General features: G+C 42.6%; 1 protein-coding gene across 1 annotated transcript in view; it reads left to right on the top strand.

The window, feature by feature from the left end:
• The window catches only part of ADARB2 (adenosine deaminase RNA specific B2 (inactive)), an 808,988-nt gene that overhangs the window by 705,619 nt on the left and 78,907 nt on the right, over positions 1 to 24,462 (top strand). Inside the window, exon 7 of the mRNA XM_069729698.1 lies at positions 22,087 to 22,255. Coding sequence (XP_069585799.1) covers positions 22,087 to 22,255 — 169 coding nt within the window. The remainder of the gene's footprint in view (positions 1 to 22,086; positions 22,256 to 24,462) is intronic.

Raw genomic sequence — 24,462 nt, forward strand, 5'->3', positions numbered from 1 at the left:
GTCATGCGCTGGTGCAGTAAATACTGTCCGGTGTTGAGCACAGGGCCGGAAATGGAGCTGCTGAACCCAGGACCCGTGGGTATAGCCAAAGCCTGGGCACGTTGTGATATTACAAGTATATTACTAAGTCACGTTAACTAACTATTCCTACTATTTCTACTGGACAATCCCTTTAAATATACATCATGAAAAGTAATTTTTCCAAATATAATGTAAAAAAGAGCAAACTGAACGTGAACAATTCTGCAATTTGCATGTTCGCACCGTGTCTTCACCTTCTTGAGCTCAGACTGAAAACAGGTGTCAGAAAGGGTGAGTTCACACAAGATGCACATTTGGCACAGACACGGCTGGTGGGAAATATGCTTCATCTGGTCATAGGTGACAAAACATCCAAATGTTCTGACACTTCTGTTTTGACATATTTGACACTGACATCTCTCAGACTGTTTTTAAAGAAGTCAATAAGTTGTGGAATTAACACTTTTATGTAAAGGTTCTGGCAAGCAAATATACAAAAAGAATGTAATAACTTCTCTACAGAGATGGTAGAGATGGGGGGCCCTTATGTTAAATAATGTAAATGAGGCTATGTTATACACACCTGTCTTGTAATCAGAGGGCCCACCACATATGTTGCTCTTTCATTAAACCCCCGTTGAAGGAAATCTGCCTATAGGTTTTTGACATTGAATATGAGAGCTGCGTGATGTAGGAACAGAGAGCCTGATTCCAACGATGTGTCACTTACTGGGCTGCTTGGTGCAGTTTTGATAGAATCCCTATTTTCTCTGCTGTAGATGTAGCAGTGCTATGAAGGCTGAGCGGTGTATAACCCCGCCCCCACACCACTGACGGGCAGCTTCCTGTGTTCACTGTACATTGTCAGCAAGCTGCCAATCAGCGGTGGGGATTGGGTTACACAGATTAGCCTGACTGCCTGGCACACAACACCTAGTCCTGCTGTGATAATTTACTGATGATAAAACATTAATTTTATTGAAACTATAGCAAGATTCTGAGTAAGTGACACATCCATGGAATCAGGATTTCTGTTCCTAAATTATGCTGTGCTCTGATTAAATTTCAAAAATCTGCTGACAGATTTCCTTTAAAATGACATATATTTACAACATCAGACGTGTCCCTGAATTTGATGTGGTGTCATGGGTTTACCGCAACAGAAAGAAGCCAGAAGACCGCAGCATCTGTTTTCTCCTACTACTGCACTAATTAGAAGCACTTCACCTTCATATTGAACTGTGCAAGTTTCTTTTAGAATTGAAGGGGTTAATTTGCTCATTTGAGAGCTCCTGGAAGCTTTCCTGCATTAAGGCTCTCAGCTGTTCACTGTTAGCCACTCCCATCTCCTATATCACCTTGGCCATGGCTAGTGTTATGGACCTGGTGGTTAGGAGCACCCGGAACGACCTGATAGTTAAACTCACACAGGACAAGCTCTGGGAAGTGGGAGCTCTGCCGACCGCAACCCCTAATCCTATCACACAACTAGAAATAGCCGTGGAGCGTACCTAACACGACCTAGACGCCTCTTCACAGCCTAAGAGCTAACTAGCCCTAACGATAGAAAATAAAGCCTACCTTGCCTCAGAGAAATTCCCCAAAGGAAAAGGTAGCCCCCCACAAATATTGACTGTGAGTTAAGATGAAAGTCACAAACACAGAAATGAAACAGGTTTCAGCAAAGGGAGGCCAGACTTACTAAACAGACTGAGGATAGGAAAGGTATCTTTGCGGTCAGCATAAAAAAACTACAAAAGACCACGCAGAGTGTGCAAAAAGACCTCCACACCGACTCACGGTGCGGAGGTGCCACTCTGCATCCCAGAGCTTCCAGCTAGCAAGGCAAAATCATGATAGCCAACTGGACAAGGAAACAATGAACAAATAATAACTAGCAGGGACTTAGCTTCTGCTGGAGTAGACAGGTCACCAGAAAGATCCAAGAGCGAACTGAACCAGTACAAGAACATTGACAGCTGGCATGGAGTAACGATCTGAGTGGAGTTAAATAGAACAGCCAGCCAAAGAATAAACTACGTCACCTGTGGAAGGAACCTCAGAAGCAGCAGCTCCACTCACAGCCACCAGAGGGAGTCCATGGACAGAACTCGCCGAAGTACCATTCATGACCACAGGAGGGAGTTCGAAAACAGAATTCACAACAGTACCCCCCCCCTTGAGGAGGGGTCACCGAACCCTCACCAGAGCCCCCAGGCCGATCAGGATGAGCCAAATGAAAGGCACGAACTAGATCGGCAGCATGAACATCAGAGGCAAAAACCCAGGAATTATCTTCCTGACCATAACCCTTCCACTTGACCAGGTACTGGAGTTTCCATCTCGAAATATGAGAATCCAAAATCTTCTCCACCACATACTCCAACTCCCCCTCGACCAACACCGGGGCAGGAGAATCAACGGAGGGAACCATAGGCGCCACGTATCTCCGCAATAACGACCTATGGAACACATTATGGATGGCAAAAGAAGCTGGAAGGGCCAAACGAAATGACACAGGATTGAGAACCTCAGAAATCTTATATGGACCAATGAAACGAGGCTTAAACTTAGGAGAGGAAACCTTCATAGGAACATGACGAGATGACAACCAAACCAAATCCCCAACATGAAGTCGGGGACCAACACAGCGCCGGCGGTTAGCGAAACGTTGAGCCTTCTCCTGGGACAATGTCAAATTGTCCACCACATGAGTCCAAATCTGCTGCAACCTGTCCACCACCGTATCCACACCAGGACAGTCCGAAGGCTCAACCTGCCCTGAAGAGAAACGAGGATGGAAACCAGAATTACAGAAAAAAGGCGAAACCAAAGTTGCCGAGCTGGCCTGATTATTAAGGGCGAACTCAGCCAAAGGCAAGAAGGACACCCAATCATCCTGATCAGCAGAAACAAAGCATCTCAGATATGTCTCCAAAGTCTGATTAGTTCGTTCGGTTTGGCCATTTGTCTGAGGATGGAAAGCCGAAGAAAAAGACAAATCAATGCCCATCTTAGCACAAAAGGACCGCCAAAACCTCGAAACAAACTGGGAACCTCTGTCCGAGACGATGTTCTCCGGAATGCCATGCAAACGAACCACATGCTGGAAAAACAATGGCACCAAATCAGAGGAGGAAGGCAATTTAGACAAGGGTACCAAATGAACCATCTTAGAGAAGCGATCACAAACCCCCCAAATGACCGACATCCTTTGAGAGACAGGGAGATCTGAAATAAAATCCATGGAAATATGTGTCCAGGGCCTCTTGGGAACCGGCAAGGGCAAAAGTAACCCACTGGCACGAGAACAGCAGGGATTAGCCTGGGCACAAGTCCCACAGGCCTGCACAAAAGAACACACATCCCGTGACAAAGAAGGCCACCAAAAGGATCTAGCCACCAAATCTCTGGTACCAAAGATTCCAGGATGACCCGCCAACACCGAACAATGAACCTCAGAGATAACTCTACTAGTCCATCTATCAGGGACAAACAGTTTCTCCGCTGGACAACGGTCAGGTCTATCAGCCTGAAACCTCCGCAGCACACGTCACAAATCAGGGAAGACGGCAGACAAAATCACCCCCTCTTTGAGAATACCCGCCGGCTCAGGAACACCCTGAGAGTCAGGCACAAAACTCCTTGACAGGGCATCAGCCTTCACATTCTTAGAGCCCGGAAGGTACGAAACCACAAAATCAAAACGGGAGAAAAACAGCGACCATCGAGCCTGTCTAGGATTCAACCGTTTGGCAGACTCGAGACAAGTCAAATTCTTGTGATCCGTCAAGACCACCACATGATGTTTGGCTCCTTCAAGCCAATGTCGCCACTCCTCGAATGCCCACTTCATGGCCAACAACTCTCGATTGCCAACATCATAATTGCGCTCAGCAGGCGAGAATTTTCTAGAAAAGAAGGCACATGGTTTCATCACCGAGCCATCAGAACTTCTTTGCGACAAAACAGCCCCTGCTCCAATCTCAGAAGCATCAACCTCAACCTGAAACGGGAGTGAAACATCTGGCTGGCACAACACAGGGGCAGAAGAAAAACGACGCTTCAACTCCTGTAAAGCTTCCACAGCCGCAGAAGACCAATTGACCACATCAGCACCCTTCTTGGTCAAATCAGTCAACGGTTTAGCAACACTAGAAAAATTACTGATGAAGCGACGATTAAAATTAGCAAAGCCCAGGAACTTTTGCAGACTCTTCACAGATGTCGGCTGAGTCCAATCATAAATGGCCTGGACTTTAACAGGGTCCATCTCGAAAGTAGAAGGGGAAAAAATGAAACCCAAAAATGAAACCTTCTGAACTCCAAAGAGACACTTTGACCCCTTCACAAACAAAGAATACGCACAAAGGACCTGGAACACCATTCTGACTTGCTTCACATGAGACTCACAATCATCCGAGAAGACCAAAATATCATCCAAATATACAATCAGGAATTTATCCAGGTACTCTAGGAAGATGTCATGCATAAAGGACTGAAACACAGATGGAGCATTAGAAAGCCCAAATGTCATAACCAGGTACTCAAAATGGCCCTCGGGCGTATTAAATGCTGTTTTCCATTCATCGCCCTGTTTAATTCGCACAAGATTATACGCCCCTCGAAGATCTATCTTGGTGAACCAACTAGCCCCCTTAATCCGAGCAAACAAATCAGACAGCAGTGGCAAAGGGTACTGAAATTTCACTGTGATCTTATTAAGAAGGCGGTAATCAATACAAGGTCTCAAAGAGCCATCCTTCTTGGCCACAAAAAAGAACCCTGCTCCCAACGGTGATGACGACGGGCGAATATGACCTTTCTCCAAGGATTCCTTTATATAACTCCGCATAGCGGCGTGCTCTGGCACAGATAAATTAAACAGTCGGCCCTTAGGAAGCTTACTACCAGGAATCAAATTATTAGCACAATCGCAATCCCTATGAGGAGGTAAGGCACCGGATTTGGGCTCTTCAAATACAACCCGGTAATCGGACAAAAACTCAGGGACTTCAAAAGGAGTAGAAGGCAAAATTGACAGCAATGGAACATCACCATGTACCCCCTGACAACCCCAGCCGGACACAGACATAGATTTCCAATCCAATATTGGATTATGGACCTGTAGCCATGGCAACCCCAAAACGACCACATCACGCAGACTATGCAACACCAAAAAGCGAATATCCTCCTGATGTGCAGGAGCCATGCACATGGTCAATTGAGTCCAGTACTGAGGCTTATTCTTTGCCAAAGGCGTAGCATCAATTCCTCTCATTGGAATAGGATACTGCAAGGGCTCCAAGAAAAAACCACAGCGCCTGGCAAACTCCAAGTCCATCAAATTCAGGGCAGCGCCTGAATCCACAAATGCCATAACAGAATAGGACGACAAAGAGCAAATCAGAGTAACGGACAAAAGAAATTTAGACTGTACCGTACCAATGGTGGCAGACCTAGCGAACCGCTTAGTGCGCTTAGGACAATTGGAGATAGCATGAGTGGAATCACCACAGTAAAAACACAGCCCATTCCGACGTCTGTGTTCTTGCCGTTCAGCTCTGGTCAAAGTCCTATCACATTGCATAGGCTCAGGCCTATTCTCAGAGAATACCGCCAAATGGTGCACAGCTTTGCGCTCACACAAGCGCCGATCGATCTGAATGGCCAAGGACATAGACTCATTCAGACGAGCAGGCGTGGGAAATCCCACCATGACATCTTTAAGGGCTTCAGAAAGACCCTTTCTGAAAATTGCCGCCAGGGCACACTCATTCCACTGAGTAAGAACAGACCACTTTCTAAACTTCTGACAGTACACCTCCGCTTCATCCTGACCCTGACACAAAGCCAGCAAGATTTTCTCTGCCTGATCCACTGAATTTGGTTCATCATAAAGCATTCCAAGCGCCAGAAAAAACGCATCTACATCCCGCAATGCAGGATCTCCTGGCGCAAGGGAAAATGCCCAGTCTTGAGGGTCACCACGCAACAAAGAAATAATGATTTTTACTTGTTGATCGGGGTCACCAGAGGAGCAGGGTTTCAAAGCTAGAAACAGTTTACAATTATTTTTGAAATTCAGGAATTTATATCTATCCCCAGAAAACAAATCAGGAATTGGAATTCTAGGCTCTAACATCGGATTCTGAACCACAAAATCTTGAATGTTTTGTACCCTTGCAGATGGTCCACACAAGAGGACAGACCTTGAATGTCCATATCTACACCTGTGTCCTGAACCACCCAGATGTTAAGGGGAAAAGAAAGACAAAACACACTGCAGAGAAAAAAAAATGGTCTCAGAACTTCTCTTATCCCTCTATTGAGATGCATTAATACTTTGGGCCAGCTGTACTGTTATGGACCTGGTGGTTAGGAGCACCCGGAACGACCTGATAGTTAAACTCACACAGGACAAGCTCTGGGAAGTGGGAGCTCTGCCGACCGCAACCCCTAATCCTATCACACAACTAGAAATAGCCGTGGAGCGTACCTAACATGACCTAGACGCCTCTTCACAGCCTAAGAGCTAACTAGCCCTAAAGATAGAAAATAAAGCCTACCTTGCCTCAGAGAAATTCCCCAAAGGAAAAGGCAGCCCCCCACAAATATTGACTGTGAGTTAAGATGAAAGTCACAAACACAGAAATGAAACAGGTTTCAGCAAAGGGAGGCCAGACTTACTAAACAGACTGAGGATAGGAAAGGTATCTTTGCGGTCAGCATAAAAAACTACAAAAGACCACGCAGAGTGTGCAAAAAGACCTCCGTACCGACTTACGGTGCGGAGATGCCACTCTGCATCCCAGAGCTTCCAGCTAGCAAGGCAAAATCATGATAGCCAACTGGACAAGGAAACAATGAACAAATAATAACTAGCAGGGACTTAGCTTCTGCTGGAGTAGACAGGTCACCAGAAAGATCCAAGAGCGAACTGAACCAGTACAAGAACATTGACAGCTGGCATGGAGTAACGATCTGAGTGGAGTTAAATAGAACAGCCAGCCAAAGAATAAACTACGTCACCTGTGGAAGGAACCTCAGAATCAGCAGCTCCACTCACAGCCACCAGAGGGAGTCCATGGACAGAACTCGCCGAAGTACCATTCATGACCAAAGGAGGGAGTTCGAAAACAGAATTCACAACAGGCTAGCACTGCCGACCGCAACCCCTAATCCTATCAAACAACTAGAAATAGCCGTGGAGCATACGTAACATGACCTAGACGCCTCTTCACAGCCTAAGAGCTAACTAGCCCTAAAGATAGAAAATAAAGCCTACCCTGCCTCAGAGAAACTCTCCAAAGGTAAAGGAAGCCCCCCACATATATGGACTGTGAGTAAGATGAAAGTCACAAACGCAGAGATGAAACAGGTTTCAGCAAAGGGAGGCCAGACTTACTAAATAGACAGAGGATAGGAAAGGTAACTTTGCGATCAGCACAAAAACCTACAAAAGATCACACAGAGTGTGCAAAAAAGACCTCCGCACCGACTCACGGTGCGGAGGGGCCACTCTGCATCCCAGAGCTTCCAGCTAGCAAGACAAAATCATGAAAACCAGCTGGACAAGAAAACAGAGAACAAAATAAGACTATAAGGAACTTAGCTTCTGCAGGAGAAGGCAGGTCACCAGAAAGATCCAGGAGCGAACTGAACGAATGCAAAGACATTGACAGCTGGCATGGAGTAACGATCTGAGAGGAGATAAATAGAGCAGCCAACCAAAGGATAACCCACGTCACCTGTGCAAGGAACCTCAGAAGCAGCAGCTTCACTCAAAGCCACCAGAGGGAGCCCATAGACAGAACTCGCCAAAGTACCATTCACGACCACAGGAGGGAATTCGACAACAGAATTCACAACAGTGCCCTTAAAGTTGTATACACGCTTAATTCCATGGTCTATTTTTTTTTCCAAAGAACTATATTCCTCCGGTCAGATAATCATATTTATCAGTGTTGTTCTTTGAACAGTTTTTACCTGTGTCCTTCATTTTTATGAAAATCATTTGAAATTTTTGTTTCTATATGCATTGATGCCTTTTAGACATACTGTTATAAACTTAGTGCTAAGTGCAGTGGAGATCAGTATCATGGGTCAGAAAAGAGGCTGAGAGACAACAGGTTAAGAGTTCAAGAATATTTATGATGGTATGCAGGTAAACAGCTATGACACAGCAGGTTAGTAGCAGACAGAGCTGGATAAGCAGTAAGCACGTGTACAGACCATGGAAGTCCAAGTATGTCAGGTCCAGAGACCTGGAGACCAGGCCAGGCCTCCTTGCAGGGAACAGTCCAGCAGCAGAGAGGAGTGCAGAGCAGATCCAGGGAAACAAGTCTTACGATGAAGAGATGTAGATCCGGAGACAGATGGGGTATCCCAAAGTAACAAAGAACCAGCAAGATAGCAGTTCTTCCAGCTTGATCACAAGTCCAGGAACAAGATACTCAAGCAATGAGTAATATACAGAGCTCCCTTTTATACACCACAGACAGGAACAGGGAAAGTCTGACAGGAAGCAAGATGGCCCCCATGAGGCCAGTGACTCCATCTTAGGTAAGGGCAAAAGTAACTGAACTGAAGGCAACAGCAGACAGGAACAGATGTACAGTCCAAATCCTTACACATACTTCTTATTATTTACCTATATTTAATAAATTATTTTCTTTTTCGTTTGCCATTTCTCTTGACTCCATTTTTTGAATTTTTTTTATTTTTATGGGAGTTTTAGTCATACTGACACACTGAATGTTTTTGTTTGTTGTCAGTAATTTATTATACAATTTGTGCTCTGATCTATATTTTCATATTGTCAATTCTTGCAGCGTATTTTCCCTGTACTTATGGGAAAAAATACGTAACAAAAGCATGACAAAAATGTGGAAAAAGATAAATATATTTAACGCAACTTTCTTCCTGCCAACACATTAGAATATTCAGCAGAATTTTCCCCTGCAAATCCTGAACGTGTGCACATAGCTTTAGTCCCTGTCCTTTGGCCCCATCATTCATTATAAGTCCTTGATAGCATCATAATGAATTTGGGGGTGGGAGAAGATGCCATCAGGTACTGAGCTCCCTCCGCCACTTCCCAATTCATTACAAGTCCCTGACAGCGTCTTCTCCCACCTTTCAGTTCATTATAAATGGTCCTATGCACCTTATCGCCTCTTCTCCCACTCCCCAATGAATTTTAAGTCCCTGATAGCATCACAATGAATTGTGAGATGGATAGCATCCACCTCCATCATTCAATTCATTTTACATCCATATCTAACGTCTTCCTCCATGTTCCCCTGTTCGTAAGTCCATTATAAGTCACCCTTCCTCCCGTCCCAATCCCCCACATCCCTCATTGTCCTCCTCTCCCCGCATTCTATCATTGTCCTCTCCCCCACCTCCATCATTGCTCTCTCCACCACCCCAATCATTGCTCTCCCCCACCACCTCTATCATTGCCCTCTCCACCACCATCCCCATCATTGCCCTCTCCACCACCTCCATCATTGCCCTCTCCAACACCTCTATCACTGCCCTCTCCACCACCTCCATCATTACCCTCTCCACCACCTACATCATTACCCTCTCCACCACCTACATCATTGTTCTCCCTCTGCACCCCATCATTGTTCTCTCCACCACCTCCATCATTGCCTTCTCCCCTACCACCCCCATCATTGCCCTTTCTGTCACCTCCATCATTGCCTTCTCCACCACCACCCCATCATTGCACTTTACATCACCTCGATCATTGTCTTCTCCCCACCTCTATTCTTGCTTTCTCCCCCACCACCCCATCATTGTACATTCCACCACCTCCATCATTGCCTACTCCGCCACTACCCCCATCATTGTCTTTTCCACCACCATCATTGCCTCTCCTCCACCACCCCCATCCTTACCATTTCCACCACCTCCATCATTGCTTTCTCCCCACCACCCCCATCATTGCCATCTCCATCACCCCATCAGTGCCCTCTCCACCACCTACACACACACACACACACACACACACACTCACAGCACCTCTCACCTCACTGCATGCACACACACACACCTCTCAGCACATTCACACACACACTATCTTTGTCGCAGGCAGCTTTCTCTATGACACAGCTGCATGCTGAATACTGACATCATCCAGCTACACTGCTTTGTCAGACAGGAAGAGCAGGTAGGAAGCAGGATGGATCCCTGCAGCTCCGCTCCACTGCCATTTTCTCCTGTAGGCATTGGAGCTGTAGGGATCAATCTCTGCCTGCCCTACATGAGGAAAATCTGGCCAGGGGCTCCCTTGGAGCCTTGTGGCTGAATAAACAGGCCAGATTGGCCTCAGTGTTAGCTGCCTTGCAGGGGCCCCTCTCCACCTCCAGTCCCCCATGTAGTCACACCAGCTGCAATTGCGGTATGTCCACCCCTGTATCTAAACAGGTAATCCCCACATGTATTCAAGCTGTCTAGCAGCCACAAATCATGCAGCTGCATCGACATAAACTAAATCTCCGAGCACACCGAAATACGCGGAGACCACTGAGCATGCTCGGGAAATCTTGAGTAACGAGTATACTTGCTCATCACTAGCTAGGTGTTAAAAATCAGATTATACTCGCATGAAAAACGCATGACACTCATCTGACTTTGCAGGAACAAAATCGGACCGATTTTAAAATCGCTAGTGTGTCTCCGGCGATAGTATGAAAACGGGAAGTGATGATTAGATTATTGATCTATACATTGAATTGTGGGTTTACTTAGTGTATATATTCAAACTCAAAATTAGTAATCCTTGAAGTAATGAAAAGGTTAATGGGACTAATAGCTTATTCATTCCAGCAGTCCACTCCAGAAGAATGCTTTTAGAATTGCGACTATTTAGCTATTGTTAACCTGTCGCTGCTGTTTCCTCCAGAATGAATCCATTTAAATAGGCAGCATGAGGTCTGACATGAAAATTGTCTACGAACTGCAAACTCTGAAGGCAAAACCAGTAAAGATTTGTTTAAGGTTTATTCACATTGTGTTTTATGACTGTATCCAGAATATGTTTAAACGGACCTGACCTTGTATGGTGGCAAATAACAGCAGATCCATGTGTGGATCTGGTTGATGCTGGTTCTAAGCTTTTATGATTGTTCATCTTTTCCACTTATCAGCATATGTGTGATATGATGGCCACTGAGATCACCATAGTCCTGAATGTCCTTTTCAGCTGAATGCCAGGCACACTATACAGTCTCTAAGCTCTGATTTGGCAAATTGTTTGCTTTTGGGTTTTGGTTTAACCCTTTATGAGTGTTTTCTGAAGACACAGAGAAAACAAAATTTAAAAGGACTCTATAAGATTAGAAAATCATTCTTGTTTGAAAGACAATGCCACATCTGTCCTCAGGTGGTATGCGGTATTGCATCTCAGTTCAATTTAATTTAATGGAGCTGAGGTACAATAACAAAGTCTATGGTCAGATATGGTGCTGTTTATAGAAGAAAGCAGCTGACTCTTGTACAACCCCTTTAAATGGGCAATCCTAAACTAGTAAGTTATCCTCTGTTCATAGGAAATGGCATAACTTACTGTGGTCGGACACCAGTATTCCTGAAGAGGGCGCTCTAGAAATCAGGCATTGCAGGGCGCCGACTTAAATGAAACATAGGTGCTCATGCTCGACCTCTACTCCATTCATTGTCTATGGAACTGGCATAAAAATCGGAGTTAAATACTTGGCTGTTTCCAACAGTACTATAGACAGTGAATGGAGCAGAGGTCAAGCAGGTGCCCTGATACACCACAGGGATTTGCAGAGCACTGTACTTAGGTCCCAGCGGTCAGTCCACCAGCTATCAGCAACTTATCCCCTACTCTAACCTATGGATAAACCTAGCAAATAGCTTGTCAGCTATGAAACCTAGATGTGTCTGCACTGTGCATACATCAAAGAAGGGACTGCCAGCTGTGAAGACATGCCATTTCCAATTTCATGCTGTGGTTTAGCTCTGATTTTATTTTCTTTATAAATGTAGTTCGAGTGCCCCTTTAGTTTACAGCATTTACTATTCCATATCACAGCGTTCCTACAAGAAAAGATCGCGAAGCACCAAATTTGGAGGTAGAGATAGAATCTAAAACGTGTCCAGCAACCATAAGATGGGGAAATGATAATAACTAGTCACTTCTAAATCTATGTATTTTGTATGTAATCTATGTAGTTGTGACGTTAATAAGGAATGAAGAAGAGGAGACTGTAATCAAGGTTGGGGTCCTTTACGGTCAGCAAATTGTGCCACTTTCCTGTTTTTAGGTCATCGGTTGTTCTCTGCTTCTCCACAATAAACTAGAAGCGGTTATTGTGTACTCAGCTTCCTTCCTCTTACAATTTATCTAAGTTCTTACCTGTCTTCTGCTGCATTGAATCTCATATTCACTGTTGATGACAGACCATTACAAGCAAGGTTACGATGACACATGAAAAGCCTCTAGCATTCATCTATGTCAGCTTAAAGCCAGAGTCTGACCAATAGCCGCCACAGCACAAACCCCATATTTATGGACTCTGCTAAGGAACACACACTCATGACTAACAGCCATGTCCTGAGGTGAGGGGATATTTATATACACTGTGTGCAGAATTATTAGGCAAGTTGTATTTTAGGGGATTATTTTTATTATTGACCAAAAGCTATGTTCTCAATCAACCCAAAACACTCAAATATCAAAGCTTAATATTTTTGGAAGTTGGAGTGTTTTTTTAGATTTGGCTATCTGTTTGTGCAGGTAACTATTACTGTGCAGAATTATTAGGCAACTTAATAAAAACCAAATACGGTATATTCCCATCTCACTTGTTCATTTTCACCAGGTAAACTAATAACTGCACAAAATTTAGAAATAAACATTTCTGACATGCAAAAACAAAACCCCAAAAAATTAGTGACCAATATAGCCACCTTTCTTCATGATGACACTAACAGCCTCCATCCATAGATTCTGTCAGTTGCTTGATCTGTTTACGATCAACATTGCGTGCAGCAGCCACCACAGCCTCCAGACACTGTTCCGAGAGGTGGACTGTTTTCCCTCCCTGTAGATCTCACATTTTATGAGGGACCACAGGTTCTCTATGGGGTTCAGATCAGGTGAACAAGGGGGCCATGTCATTATTTTTTCTTCTTTGAGACCTTTACTGGCCGGCCACACTGTGGAGTAGTTGGAGGCATGTGATGGAGCATTGTCCTGCATGAAAATCATGTTTTTCTTGAACGATACCGACATCTTCCTGTACCACTGCTTGAAGAAGTTGTCTTCCAGAAACTGGCAGTAGGTCTGGGAGTTGAGCTTCACTCCATCCTCAACCCGAAAAGGTCCCACAAGTTCATCTTTGATGATACCAGCCCATACCAGTACCCCACCTCCACCTTGCTGGCGTCTGAGTGAGAGTGGAGCTCTCTGCCCTTTACTGATCCAGGCTCTGGCCCATCCATCTGGTCCATCAAGAGTCACTCTCATTTCATCAGTCCAAACTTTAATTTAAACAAAAAAAAAAAATTAATTGATCTTTCATCCCTTCTCTCCTGCGAGCGCTGCTTTCAGCTGAGCAGGACAGAAGGGATGAATGGCGGCTTCAGCACCACACACAGGGGACAGCGCTTACTGTAGCGCTGTTCCGTGTGGTCCTCAGGTGGCACACAGATGGCACACAGACAGCATCCATTTGCAGTACGTGTTTACATGGACCCATTGACTTTAATGGGTCCATGTGATCCGTGCGCTCCCATGAACACTGACATGTCTCCATGTTTTGCAAATGGACACACAGTCCGTGAAAACACGCCGACATGTGCAGAGACACATTTACTTTAATGTGTCTATGTGAGTCAGTGTCTCCGGTACGTGAGGAAACTGTCACCACACGTACCGGAGCCACTGACGTGTGAAACCGGCCTTATTAGCGGCAGCAGGCGTCGGCTGATGGGAGCTGTAGTCCCATCAGCTGACACCAGTGACCGGAGGTGAACTTTACACATCACAGCATGGGAACCTCGGCCATCTGACAAGCAGGGTAACTTTTACTGCCGATCAGAAGCAATGTTTGCCGTGCTGTCATGCACATACATGCACGACAAACACCCAGTGTTCAGGCAGCCAAGCACAGTAGTGCCACACCAAAGATTGTGCCGTCATTACTGTGATTGGCAAGCAAATGAAATGCCAAAAATGATATATTTAACATACCGAGCCGAAAAACAAATTACTCGCCGAGTAACGAATAGCCCGAATAGCGTACTGTACGTCCGAGTAACAAATAGCGCCGAATGTATATGCTCATCACTACTTAATGCACATGCTGAGAATTACACCTAATATACAGGACAGAAGTGGTACTGTGCAGTGTATATGTACAGGACAGGACAAATACTGATGTAAAATACTGACCAAATACTGAATGTGTGACCGCAGTCCTTATATGATTGCAGCAATACCAAAATTGTATCTTTTTTTTCATATTTTCATTGTAAAAATGAAAATATTAAATTGCTTTAATAAAATGAAAGCAACACTGTGATTGGTTGCTAGGTGCAAAAAAAGACAATTTTTATTTTAGATAATTATGATAAATCATCAGCAATTACTTTTTGTGTTGTCAATTTTTGGTCTGCCTGACTTATGTCCCTTTCCTTTTTTTTAAATTTCACCCTGCTTAGCAAATTTTAGCGATCTCACTTTTTGATACTCTATCTGTCGGCTAGTCATCAATATCAGATTGGTGGCGGTTTGACACACAGACCCCCCCATCCATCCCGCCACAATGATCAGCTGCTGTATACAATATTGACCAGAGTCGCCCTGCGCAGCTCCATTCTATGTGTAGCAGCTGCTCCCGGGTACTGCAGAACAGCTTCTTTCTCCTTCCAGACTCCCGCCAGTCTATTATTGATAACCTGACCTAAAAATACGCCATCAATATTGTATGCCCTAGAATAATAATATAGTAACTATAAGAAAGAAAACTGTAAAGTAATACATATATTATGTGTAACAAATGGATACAAACTCAGTGTATAGCGGTTGTATATCTACATGTCGGATTACACTTACATTCACTGAGCTGTTCTTCAATAAGACTCTGGTCTCTAGACAAAAAAAATAACCCGCCATACATCCTTATAACAAATCCTCTGTCAGGTTATATGATAAATAAGTTATTGCTTATCAGACACAGAACTGTAAAATCAACAATTTGTTAGCAGATGTAAGACGCCATATCATGCACCATTCATTGTTCCATACTTTGAACACATCGGCAATTGCTCAGAGTCAGACTGAATATAGAGCATAAATAAATCTTGACCCGAGGCTCCCATGTTATCCACAGTTCTGTGAAATTGCTGCCTTCCTTTTGGCTGATATATTTACCATGTACCGCAACCATGTTTTCTACTTTTATTTTATTTCCGCTGTCACTTTCTATCATCGTAAAATGAAGAGATAGTAAAAGAACAAAAAGAAACAAACAAAAAAAAAAAGCTTGTGAAATGTAATTGTGTATTTAGAAAATACTGAGATCACAGATTTGGGGAACAATTTCCAAAATTTGAAAAACATGGCTGCTTTTTTGCAAAAAACAACACCACTCCTGTCTGCAGGTTGTATGCGGTATTGCAGCTCAGCTCTATTTGGTTCAGTGAGCTGCAGTACCATGTATGTCCTGTAGACAGGTGTGGCGCTGATTTTGGAAGAAAGCTGCTACATTTTTATTATATTGGACAACTAAAAGGAAGAACTTTAAGGACCTCTCTTACAGCAGCCATGTTGCCATAGTATATCGGAGGCAATGAACTAGGAAGCTTTTTTGAGGGTTTTAATTATGTTGGCCCATTATTGTTTGTATTATTAGGATTATTATTATTATTCAGTTAGTAAGACAGGAATACTACCTATGAACTTATGAATAGAGGACATAATCTAAAAATCTACTAAACCTGTCAATTTTATCTGCCCAAGCCAACCATCTGCTTTGTATGGTGGTCTTTTGGCTCTTACCGCAACAGATGTTGTCAGCGGAGAGAAAGATCAAGATATTGCTCTGAAAACTGATATCCTGAGAATTGATAGAACAGTGGTCTTACACCATTATAGAAAATAATGCAAAAAAAAGGCAGAACTGCAGTGTAAAGCATAATCACATGGCAGTTGTAGAACCATAAAAGGGCTGCCTTACAGGTGCACACGACCACCAGTGTACCTCTGTACATGTATATAGGTGTATATATATATATATATATATATATTATATATATATATTGTGACAAAGTCACTGGCAAGGTGCTGGAGGGGAGATGTGTTTTGTTGAGGTTAATGGCTTCAGTGATGTAAAAGCCAGAAGTTTCCTCCAGCACATTAAGTGTTGCAAGGGGTTAACAGGCAATGTGTTTGAGGGCTGGGTTTTTTGTGGACAACCATAGAGCGGGTGGCATGTTGTCCACCTTATCTCCACCCCAGGGTGTGGTCTAGGGCTTTAAACAGTTGGCCTTCAGAGGCAGTGAAACTTCAGTGTCTGGAGAGGAACACTCCAGAGAAGTGGTTGTGTTTAAACATGAACCATGGGCCTTGTTAACCTTGAGTGGGCTGATCCCTGCCACCACAAGGACTGTGCTTTGTGATACCACTTTGTTTTGTTTTGCATGTTTTTCCACAGAGGGAAGATCTTTAATCTATCTATCTATCTATCTATCTATCTATCTATCTATTTTTCTATAGGTGCTTCTCACTGAATTAGAATATCATCAAAAAAGTTAATTTATTTCAGTTCTTCAATACAAAAAGTGAAACTCATATATTATATAGAGTCATTACAAGCAGAGTGATCTATTTCAAGTGTTTATTTCTGTTAATGTTGATGATTATGGCTTACATTCAATGAAAACCCAAAAGTCATTATTTCAATAAATTAGAATAATTAACCAAAAACACCTGCAAAGGCTTCCTAAGCGTTTAATAAGGTCCCATATTCTCTTTCAGTAGCTCCACAGTCATGGGGAAGACAGCTGACTTGACAGATGTCCAGAAGGCAGTCATTGACACCCTCCACAAAGAGGGTAAGCCACAAAAGGTCTGTTCACGGAGTGCTGTATCCAAGCATGTTAATATTAATTTCATTCTCCAGCAGGACTTGGCATCTGTCCACACGGCCAAAAGTACCAATACCTGGTTTAAAAACAACAGTATCACTGTGCTTGATTGGCCAGCAAACTCACCTGACCTTAACCCCATAGAGAATCTATGGAGTATTGTCAAGAGGAAGAAGAGAGACACCAGACCCAACAATGCAGATGAGCTGAAGGCTGCTATCAAAGCAACCTGGGCTTCCATAACACCTCAGCAGTGCCAGAGGCTGATCACCTCCATGCTACGCCGCATTGATGCAGTAATTGATACAAAAGGAGCCCCGACCAAGTATTGAGGGCAATTACTGAACATACATCTCAGTAGGCCAACATTTTGGATTTTAAAATCATTTTTAAAGCTGGTGTTATAAAGTATTCTAATTTACTGAGATGATGACTTTTAGGTTTTCATTGGCTGTAAGCCATAATCATCAACATTAACAGAAATAAACACGTGAAATAGATCACTCTGTTTCTAATGACTCTATATAATATATGAGCTTCACTTTTTGTATTGAAGAACTGAAATAAATTAACTTTTTGATGATGTTCTAATTTTGTGAGAAGCACCTGTATCTATCGATCGATAGAGATAGACAGCTAGATAGATAGATAGATAGATAGATAGATAGATAGATAGATAGATTGATATGTATATATAATTTGGGCCATGTTTGCTTGGATGCAGCAGTACACCAGAGTTATTGGAAGAATATCCCCAATAGAGTACTTTGTGAAGGCACCATGTGGAGATGCATAGAATGCTTACAGCTCAATGGTCCATAGTCTCAAAGACTCCATGTTCTTCCATACAATTTGGCACATGTACATGATCTCTTAATAGGGTTGTCCAGTATCAAAAACCATTTGCTCTATTAGGGAATTCTGAGCTTACGACAGGGGTCTCCTGTTTAGGTTCCTTATATTTTTGCCATAGTAGAGAAAGGATACATAGAGAATCGGAAGCCCAGTACTGTAGTTGCCTTCACATAGCACTTGGTAATGCTTAACTTCCTCTGTAATGGCGCTGCAGGAAAATTGGAAACGCAGTGCCAAGATTCCCCACATATTACAGCTGATTGCTGGGGGTCCTTCTAACAAATACTGAGTACCCAGGAGGAGAATGTTTTTAAAGAGTTACCCCCCACATCATGGCTGAGAAGGGAATAACTCCATCCATGTTGCGACCACTGGAGGTGGAATGACAGCAACACTGGAGAGTGAGTGTAGGGTGCGCTATGCTGCTTCCATAACTGAAAGGCTATATCTCTCTCTCTCGATGGCACCACCTCCACTGGTCAGAGCCTGTATGAAGCCATAACATGTTGAGATGGGAATAATTATTTAAGGGCTTCTAAGCAGAAAATCATTTCGTGAAACCAGAAATTTAAATAGCAACCGACCTTCCTTGTAAAATGTCCTTCCCTTGTGGAGCTCCTCTAAGTTCCCTGTTATGTTTTCTCATCTTGTGCTCTATGAAGATACCACATGCTGAAAAATCGTGATGGGCTATTGGGAAAAAAAATGTCTACAGCGAGAACAATCATGAACTCCTAGCTCTTTCAGAAATGAGCTGACAACACAGAAACGCTGGATCCGTGCCCTGCAGGACTGAGCTTGTAAGCAGACATCATTACCGTAAGCTAAAGATGGCCATTTCCATAACAATGCGATGCCTGTAAAAGCTGCGCTTACATCTACTACTTGTTAGATAAAAGGCCTCTGACAAAGTTTTCTTGTTCAATCAATAACTACATCCTTGGAGCACACATTCTATATGAGGTAATAAACATCTCCCACCGAGGGGAAACCGGCCGGGATGTTTATGGGCTGCTAAAGCTATTGCTGATGGTTACCGAGTCCTTATAAATGTACCTATCACTGGAAGTACTAAATAAAACCCAGAAATCAGTCTCAGTTCTTTTCCACTTTAGTTGGCACAGAGAATTCTGTTAAATCATTGCCATCGCCTGGTTCAAGGCAATAAGAAAGGGAGAATTGTATAAAAATGTACATTTAGAATAATTCTATATAAAATGTTATATACTGTAGGTGCAATATTCGATTGGTCTCTGTGCTGTGTACGTAAAGGATTTATTTGGGACTTTTTTTTTCCTATATGGGGCTAAGCACTTATCTGTAGGTAGTTGCTAACTAACTGCCTGTTTTGCCTTACAATTATCTCTCCCGACTCAGATTGGTTACAGAACCTCTCATGGCGGCGACTCTCCCACTTCTTGTAACATCATGTCAACAGAGCAGTTCTTTCTCTTCCGCACTGCTGTGTCATTGCGGCTCAGAGTGGTTAGAGAACCTCTCATGGTGGCAACTCTCCCATTTCCTGTAATGTCATTTCAACAGAGCGGTTCCTTCTCTTCCGCTCTGCTGTATCATGGCGGCTATGAGTGGTAAGAGAACCGAGTCGCAACTCTTCCATTTCCTGTAATGTCATGTTGACAGAGCAGTTCCTTCTCTTCTGTTCTGCTGTGTTATGGCTGCTCAGAGTGGTTAGAGAACCGCTCACGGTGGAAACTCTCCCACTTCCTGTAACGTCATTTCGAGAGAGCAGTTCCTTCTCTACCGCTCTGCTGTGTCAATGGGCCATGACTGCCAACGCCATTTTAGGTTGACAGCCATCTCCCAGGTGCCTAACTTAGCGCAGTGCGATTTGCATTACATGAGCAACATAGACGCTGGAAATCAGAGACATTTACAGAGTACTCTGCATTCTAAATTATATATATTTATATTGTATATAATAAATTCGGCAGAATGAGTGGAGTCACAGCGCAAAGGCACATTGGTCTAAATAGAACCAAAATGAGGATGCACAGAGAATATATAAGTGGGTGCTATATCAGCAAGCAAGAGCTAAAGTACAACTATGAAGAAAGGCATTGCAAAATGATAAGCACACCTATCATAAAAAGACAATCATTATTGAGACAAAAATACATTAATTAAAAATCAAAATTTTTAAAATCAATTAAAAACCGAAGCAAGCAAAACACCGACATCCATGATAATGTAAATAATAATACAACCACAGTGCGAAAAATTAGATCCAATAATATCCCCAAATCACTGGATTGAAAATAAATTACTGTATATTCATATGAGTGTATCCTCAAATTTATTTGGACCTCAAAGTTGGCATTCAATGGGTGAGCTCAGAGGATCTGAGAGGTCCGTGTGGTTAACTCGGACAAAGCCGTAATTTCTCCATTTTCTACATTGTCTGTGTCTGCGTAAATCGGACTGCACTCTGATAACATCCAAGTGTAGTCCGATGTTTTACACACGCTCATTCATAGAAGGTCATGATTTCTGCTACACATAGCAGAGCGGAAGACTTGCTATGTGTAGCGTAGGTGAGCAGTTTCAAGATTCCTTAGGGGACTATTAAAGCAAGTAAAAAAAAATTTAAAAAAGTAAAAAAAAAAATACAAGTTCAAATCACTCCCCTTTGCCCCCGTTCAAAATAAAACAATAAAGATTACACATATTCGGTAACTGAATTCATAAATGTCCGATCTATCAAAACATAAAGTACCGTAAATTATTTTGATCGGTAAGGGGAAAAGAATCAAAACACCAAAATTACTTTTTTGGGCTGCCGCAACATTGCAATAAAATGCAATAACGAGCGATGAAAACATCATATCTAACCCAAAATGGTCTCAATAAAACATTAGCTCAAAGGGCAAAAAATAAGCCCTTATTCAGCCCCAGATCATAAAAAATGGAGATGCTACGGGACTCAGAAAATGGCGACATAAGCTAAAATTTGTTTTATTACAAGTTTTGGATTTTATTTTTCACCACTTAAATAAAAAAGAGCCTATACATATTGACTATACGCGTACTCATAATGACCTGTAGAATCATTATGGCAGGTCAGTTTTAGCATTTAGGGAACATGGTAAATAAAAAGCCCCAAAAAACAATTGTTGGATTGCACTTTTTTTTTTGCAATTGTACTGCACTTGAAATGTTTTTTTACCATTTTTCAGTACACTATATGGTAAAATCAATGTTGTTATTGAAAAGTACAACTCGACCCACAAAAAACAAACCCTCACATGGCTATATTGACGGAACAATAAAAAAAACTTATGGCTCTGGGAAGGCCAGGAGCAAAAATGGAAAATGCGAAAATCGCAAGGTGATGAGGGGTTAAAAAAAAGGGTCATCAGAAATCAAACCACTGTATTGTTTAAATTATTTTTTCGTGTTGAATGTTTTTTTTTTTTAGTTGGCAAAGCTTTTTTCAAAATCTTAATTAAAAATAAAAATTAGAAGTCTTGCAATTTTTTACTTTGGCCTCTGGGACTCTTTTAGTCTTTTCTTCATGTCGTTTCAGGAAATCCACTGTTTCATTAGGTGCAAGGAACCGTCTCAAACCTTTTTATTTAAGCATCTAATCAGCGTGTGAAGAGAGGAGAGGCAGGGTCAGCTGTTACATTGCCTATTGTGATTGGTGGCTCCAGTGTATACTTGTCATTGTAATCCTGCCTCTGATGATAAGTAAACTCCTGTAAACTCTTCCTGAAAAGACAGGAAGCGTTAATCTAAAATTGTCCTGGCGGCTAGTGTGAAAATTGCAAAATGAAAAATTTTCTTTTTCAATAAAGATTGTGATATGATAACAAAAAAATTGCCTATTTTTTCTAAAAAAAAAATAATGAATGTAACAAAAATAACTGATTTACACAAAAGGTCTTTTTCCAATGACGCATTCCGTTTAAAACAGTAACTAATTATGAAACAATTCAAATTAGATTCATAACTATGCATTATTTCTCAAAAAAAGGATGAGAAAAAAATTGATCATTTATCCAAATATGTTTTTGAAGACTATTTTCTCTTACCTTATTGCATCTTTTTGTTTTGTAGGTTTAGACCTGAGGCAAGCACAGGTCATTGCTCTATCATCTGGCACCAAATGTATCAATGGAGAATACCTTAATGACCAGGGACTGGTGGTCAATGACTGCCATGCGGAGGTCGTAGTGCGGAGGGCCTTCATTCACTTCCTTTACACTCAGCTGGAGCTACATTTAAGGTACATTGAAACGTGCTGACGACACGTCATGTGATCTGCGGTGGGGCGAATGTGTCCTCTAGATGTCTGATCCGCACTCCTTTCATGAAGATGTTTGTTTATTCTACGATTCCGAGTGACCGATATTTGAAGGAAGTAAGCAAAGCAATTTAATACAACTTTCATCTTTCAGTGTCTGGTCCATGAAAGCAGATTTCCTTTTCATGAAGAATTAGATTTGCGTAAGTCGAGGGATACTTTTAGAAATTTGCCTACATAATTCATGAAAAGCTCAGAGCTGAATCGACTGAAGCAAAACGCTTGATAGAAAGCTAGATTTGCCATCTCCCGTGGTGACGAGACTCAGGCTATTTACTTTTGCTCTGTACTCAGAACGTCCTTGTATCTCAGATGAAGTAAAGCTATTACAAATTTATAAAGCCCCAATAATTCACACAGCACGAATGGGGACAAGTTGTGTACACAGTTTTGTGGAATTTCTTGAATTTTATTAAGTAACGTTTTGCTTTGTGGAAGCGGTAGTTCCATAATGAATTTCTACTCCACAAACCTTGGAAAATAAATGAGCATTCTCATCACAGAAAGTGATGTTGTATGTTACGTTCACACCAATTTTTTCTATATGAATTTTTGCACAATATCTGATGATGAAGTATATTTTCAGTGGAAAAACTGTGTTGAAAACTACTGCTACTACCTTGGGTGCAGTTTGATTTTTTAAAAGAAAAACAAATTCTACTCTACTCGCTCTTCCCAGGTCTACCACCTGAGTTTCTCCTGACACTTCCAATGTCTGTTATTGTCTGTAGTGCTGATATCATATTTGCAGTCCTGCGGCCATTCGCGGAGTTAAACCGTTTTGTCTGAGTTGACCACATAGGCCTCTGAGATCCTCTGAGCTCACTGATTGGCTGCAGCGCTGTTCCAGATAATAGTAGACATCGGGAGCAACAACAGAGACTCAGTGCTGGACTAGAGGAAAGTGAGTAAGTTCGGTTGGTTTTCGACAAAACAAACTACACCAGAGCAGTTTTTCTGAATCCATAAAAACTAGTGATGAGCGAGTGTACTTGTTACTCAGGTTTTCCGAGCATGCTCGGGTGGTCTCCGAGTAGTTTGGGCGTGCTTGGAAATTATGTTTCAGTCGCCACAGCTGCATGATTTGTGGCTGCTTGACAGCCTGAATACATGTGGGGGTTGCCTGTTTGTTAGGGAATCCCCACATGTATTCAGGCTGTCTAGCAGCCACAAATCATGCAACTACATCAACTCAAACATAATCTCCGAGCACGCTGAAACTACACTGTGACCACCTGATCATGCTCGGAAACCCCGAGTAACGAGTACACTCGCTCATCACTAATAGAAACCCTTTAATTCATGGACTTTTTTTTACATGTCCCTTATTGAAGCTGTTTATGGACAGATTGCACCTGTGAGCTAATCCATGTGCAGACCTTAGATTTTCAAACTGCAAGTCGATTGCAAAAACCCAAGGTCTAGCAACTGCTTACTCTTCACATGAAAGACATATGTATTCTTGAATGAACCGGGTGTGCATGTGTATAGGTAGGGAGGAAGAGCTGTCAGATGACAGCTTTTATAGAGTATGAAGACTTGAATGCTCAAGTGATTAAAGTTTGCCATGCCTCACAACTTCAGCAAGATTGGCTGGCCATCTGAGGTATATGAGGGTCTCTTCAACAGATGATGTCAAGGAACAGAAGGTTTGGACACCTTACATTCAGACATCCCACCCTTTTGTTGTAAGGTTGGATAAACCAATGCCAGAGGTGTTTCAAGCGGCTTTCTACACTTTACATATGGAGAACACATGCACACTCAACTGATTGTTCATGTCTATGGAGAAGTCAGAAGAGATAGTTCTTGGCCACTTGGCCAGATGAGCATAATTTACATTTTTTTTTTAAATTGTAAATTGCAACACCCTTGCTCAGTTTTTTCTTTTGCCATTGAAAAATTCAATTATTATTTTATTCTTTTGCCGTGGACGCACTGTGGTGCAGATGCTCCGCCCCCTGAGGTCGGTCTGTAGCTTGGTCACGTGGGGCCCCATGTGCTCCGGCGTCAGCTGACCGGGTGGTGACGTACCTGCATGCCGCGGTTGCTGTCATGGCAACGTTTCCTTACTTCCGGGGTGTGAGCGTCCCTCAAGTTCTTAGTGGACGCGGCAGCGTCATGATGTG

The sequence above is a fragment of the Ranitomeya imitator genome, chromosome 6 (genome assembly GCF_032444005.1).
Source record: "Ranitomeya imitator isolate aRanImi1 chromosome 6, aRanImi1.pri, whole genome shotgun sequence".
NCBI classification, from domain to species: domain Eukaryota; kingdom Metazoa; phylum Chordata; class Amphibia; order Anura; family Dendrobatidae; genus Ranitomeya; species Ranitomeya imitator.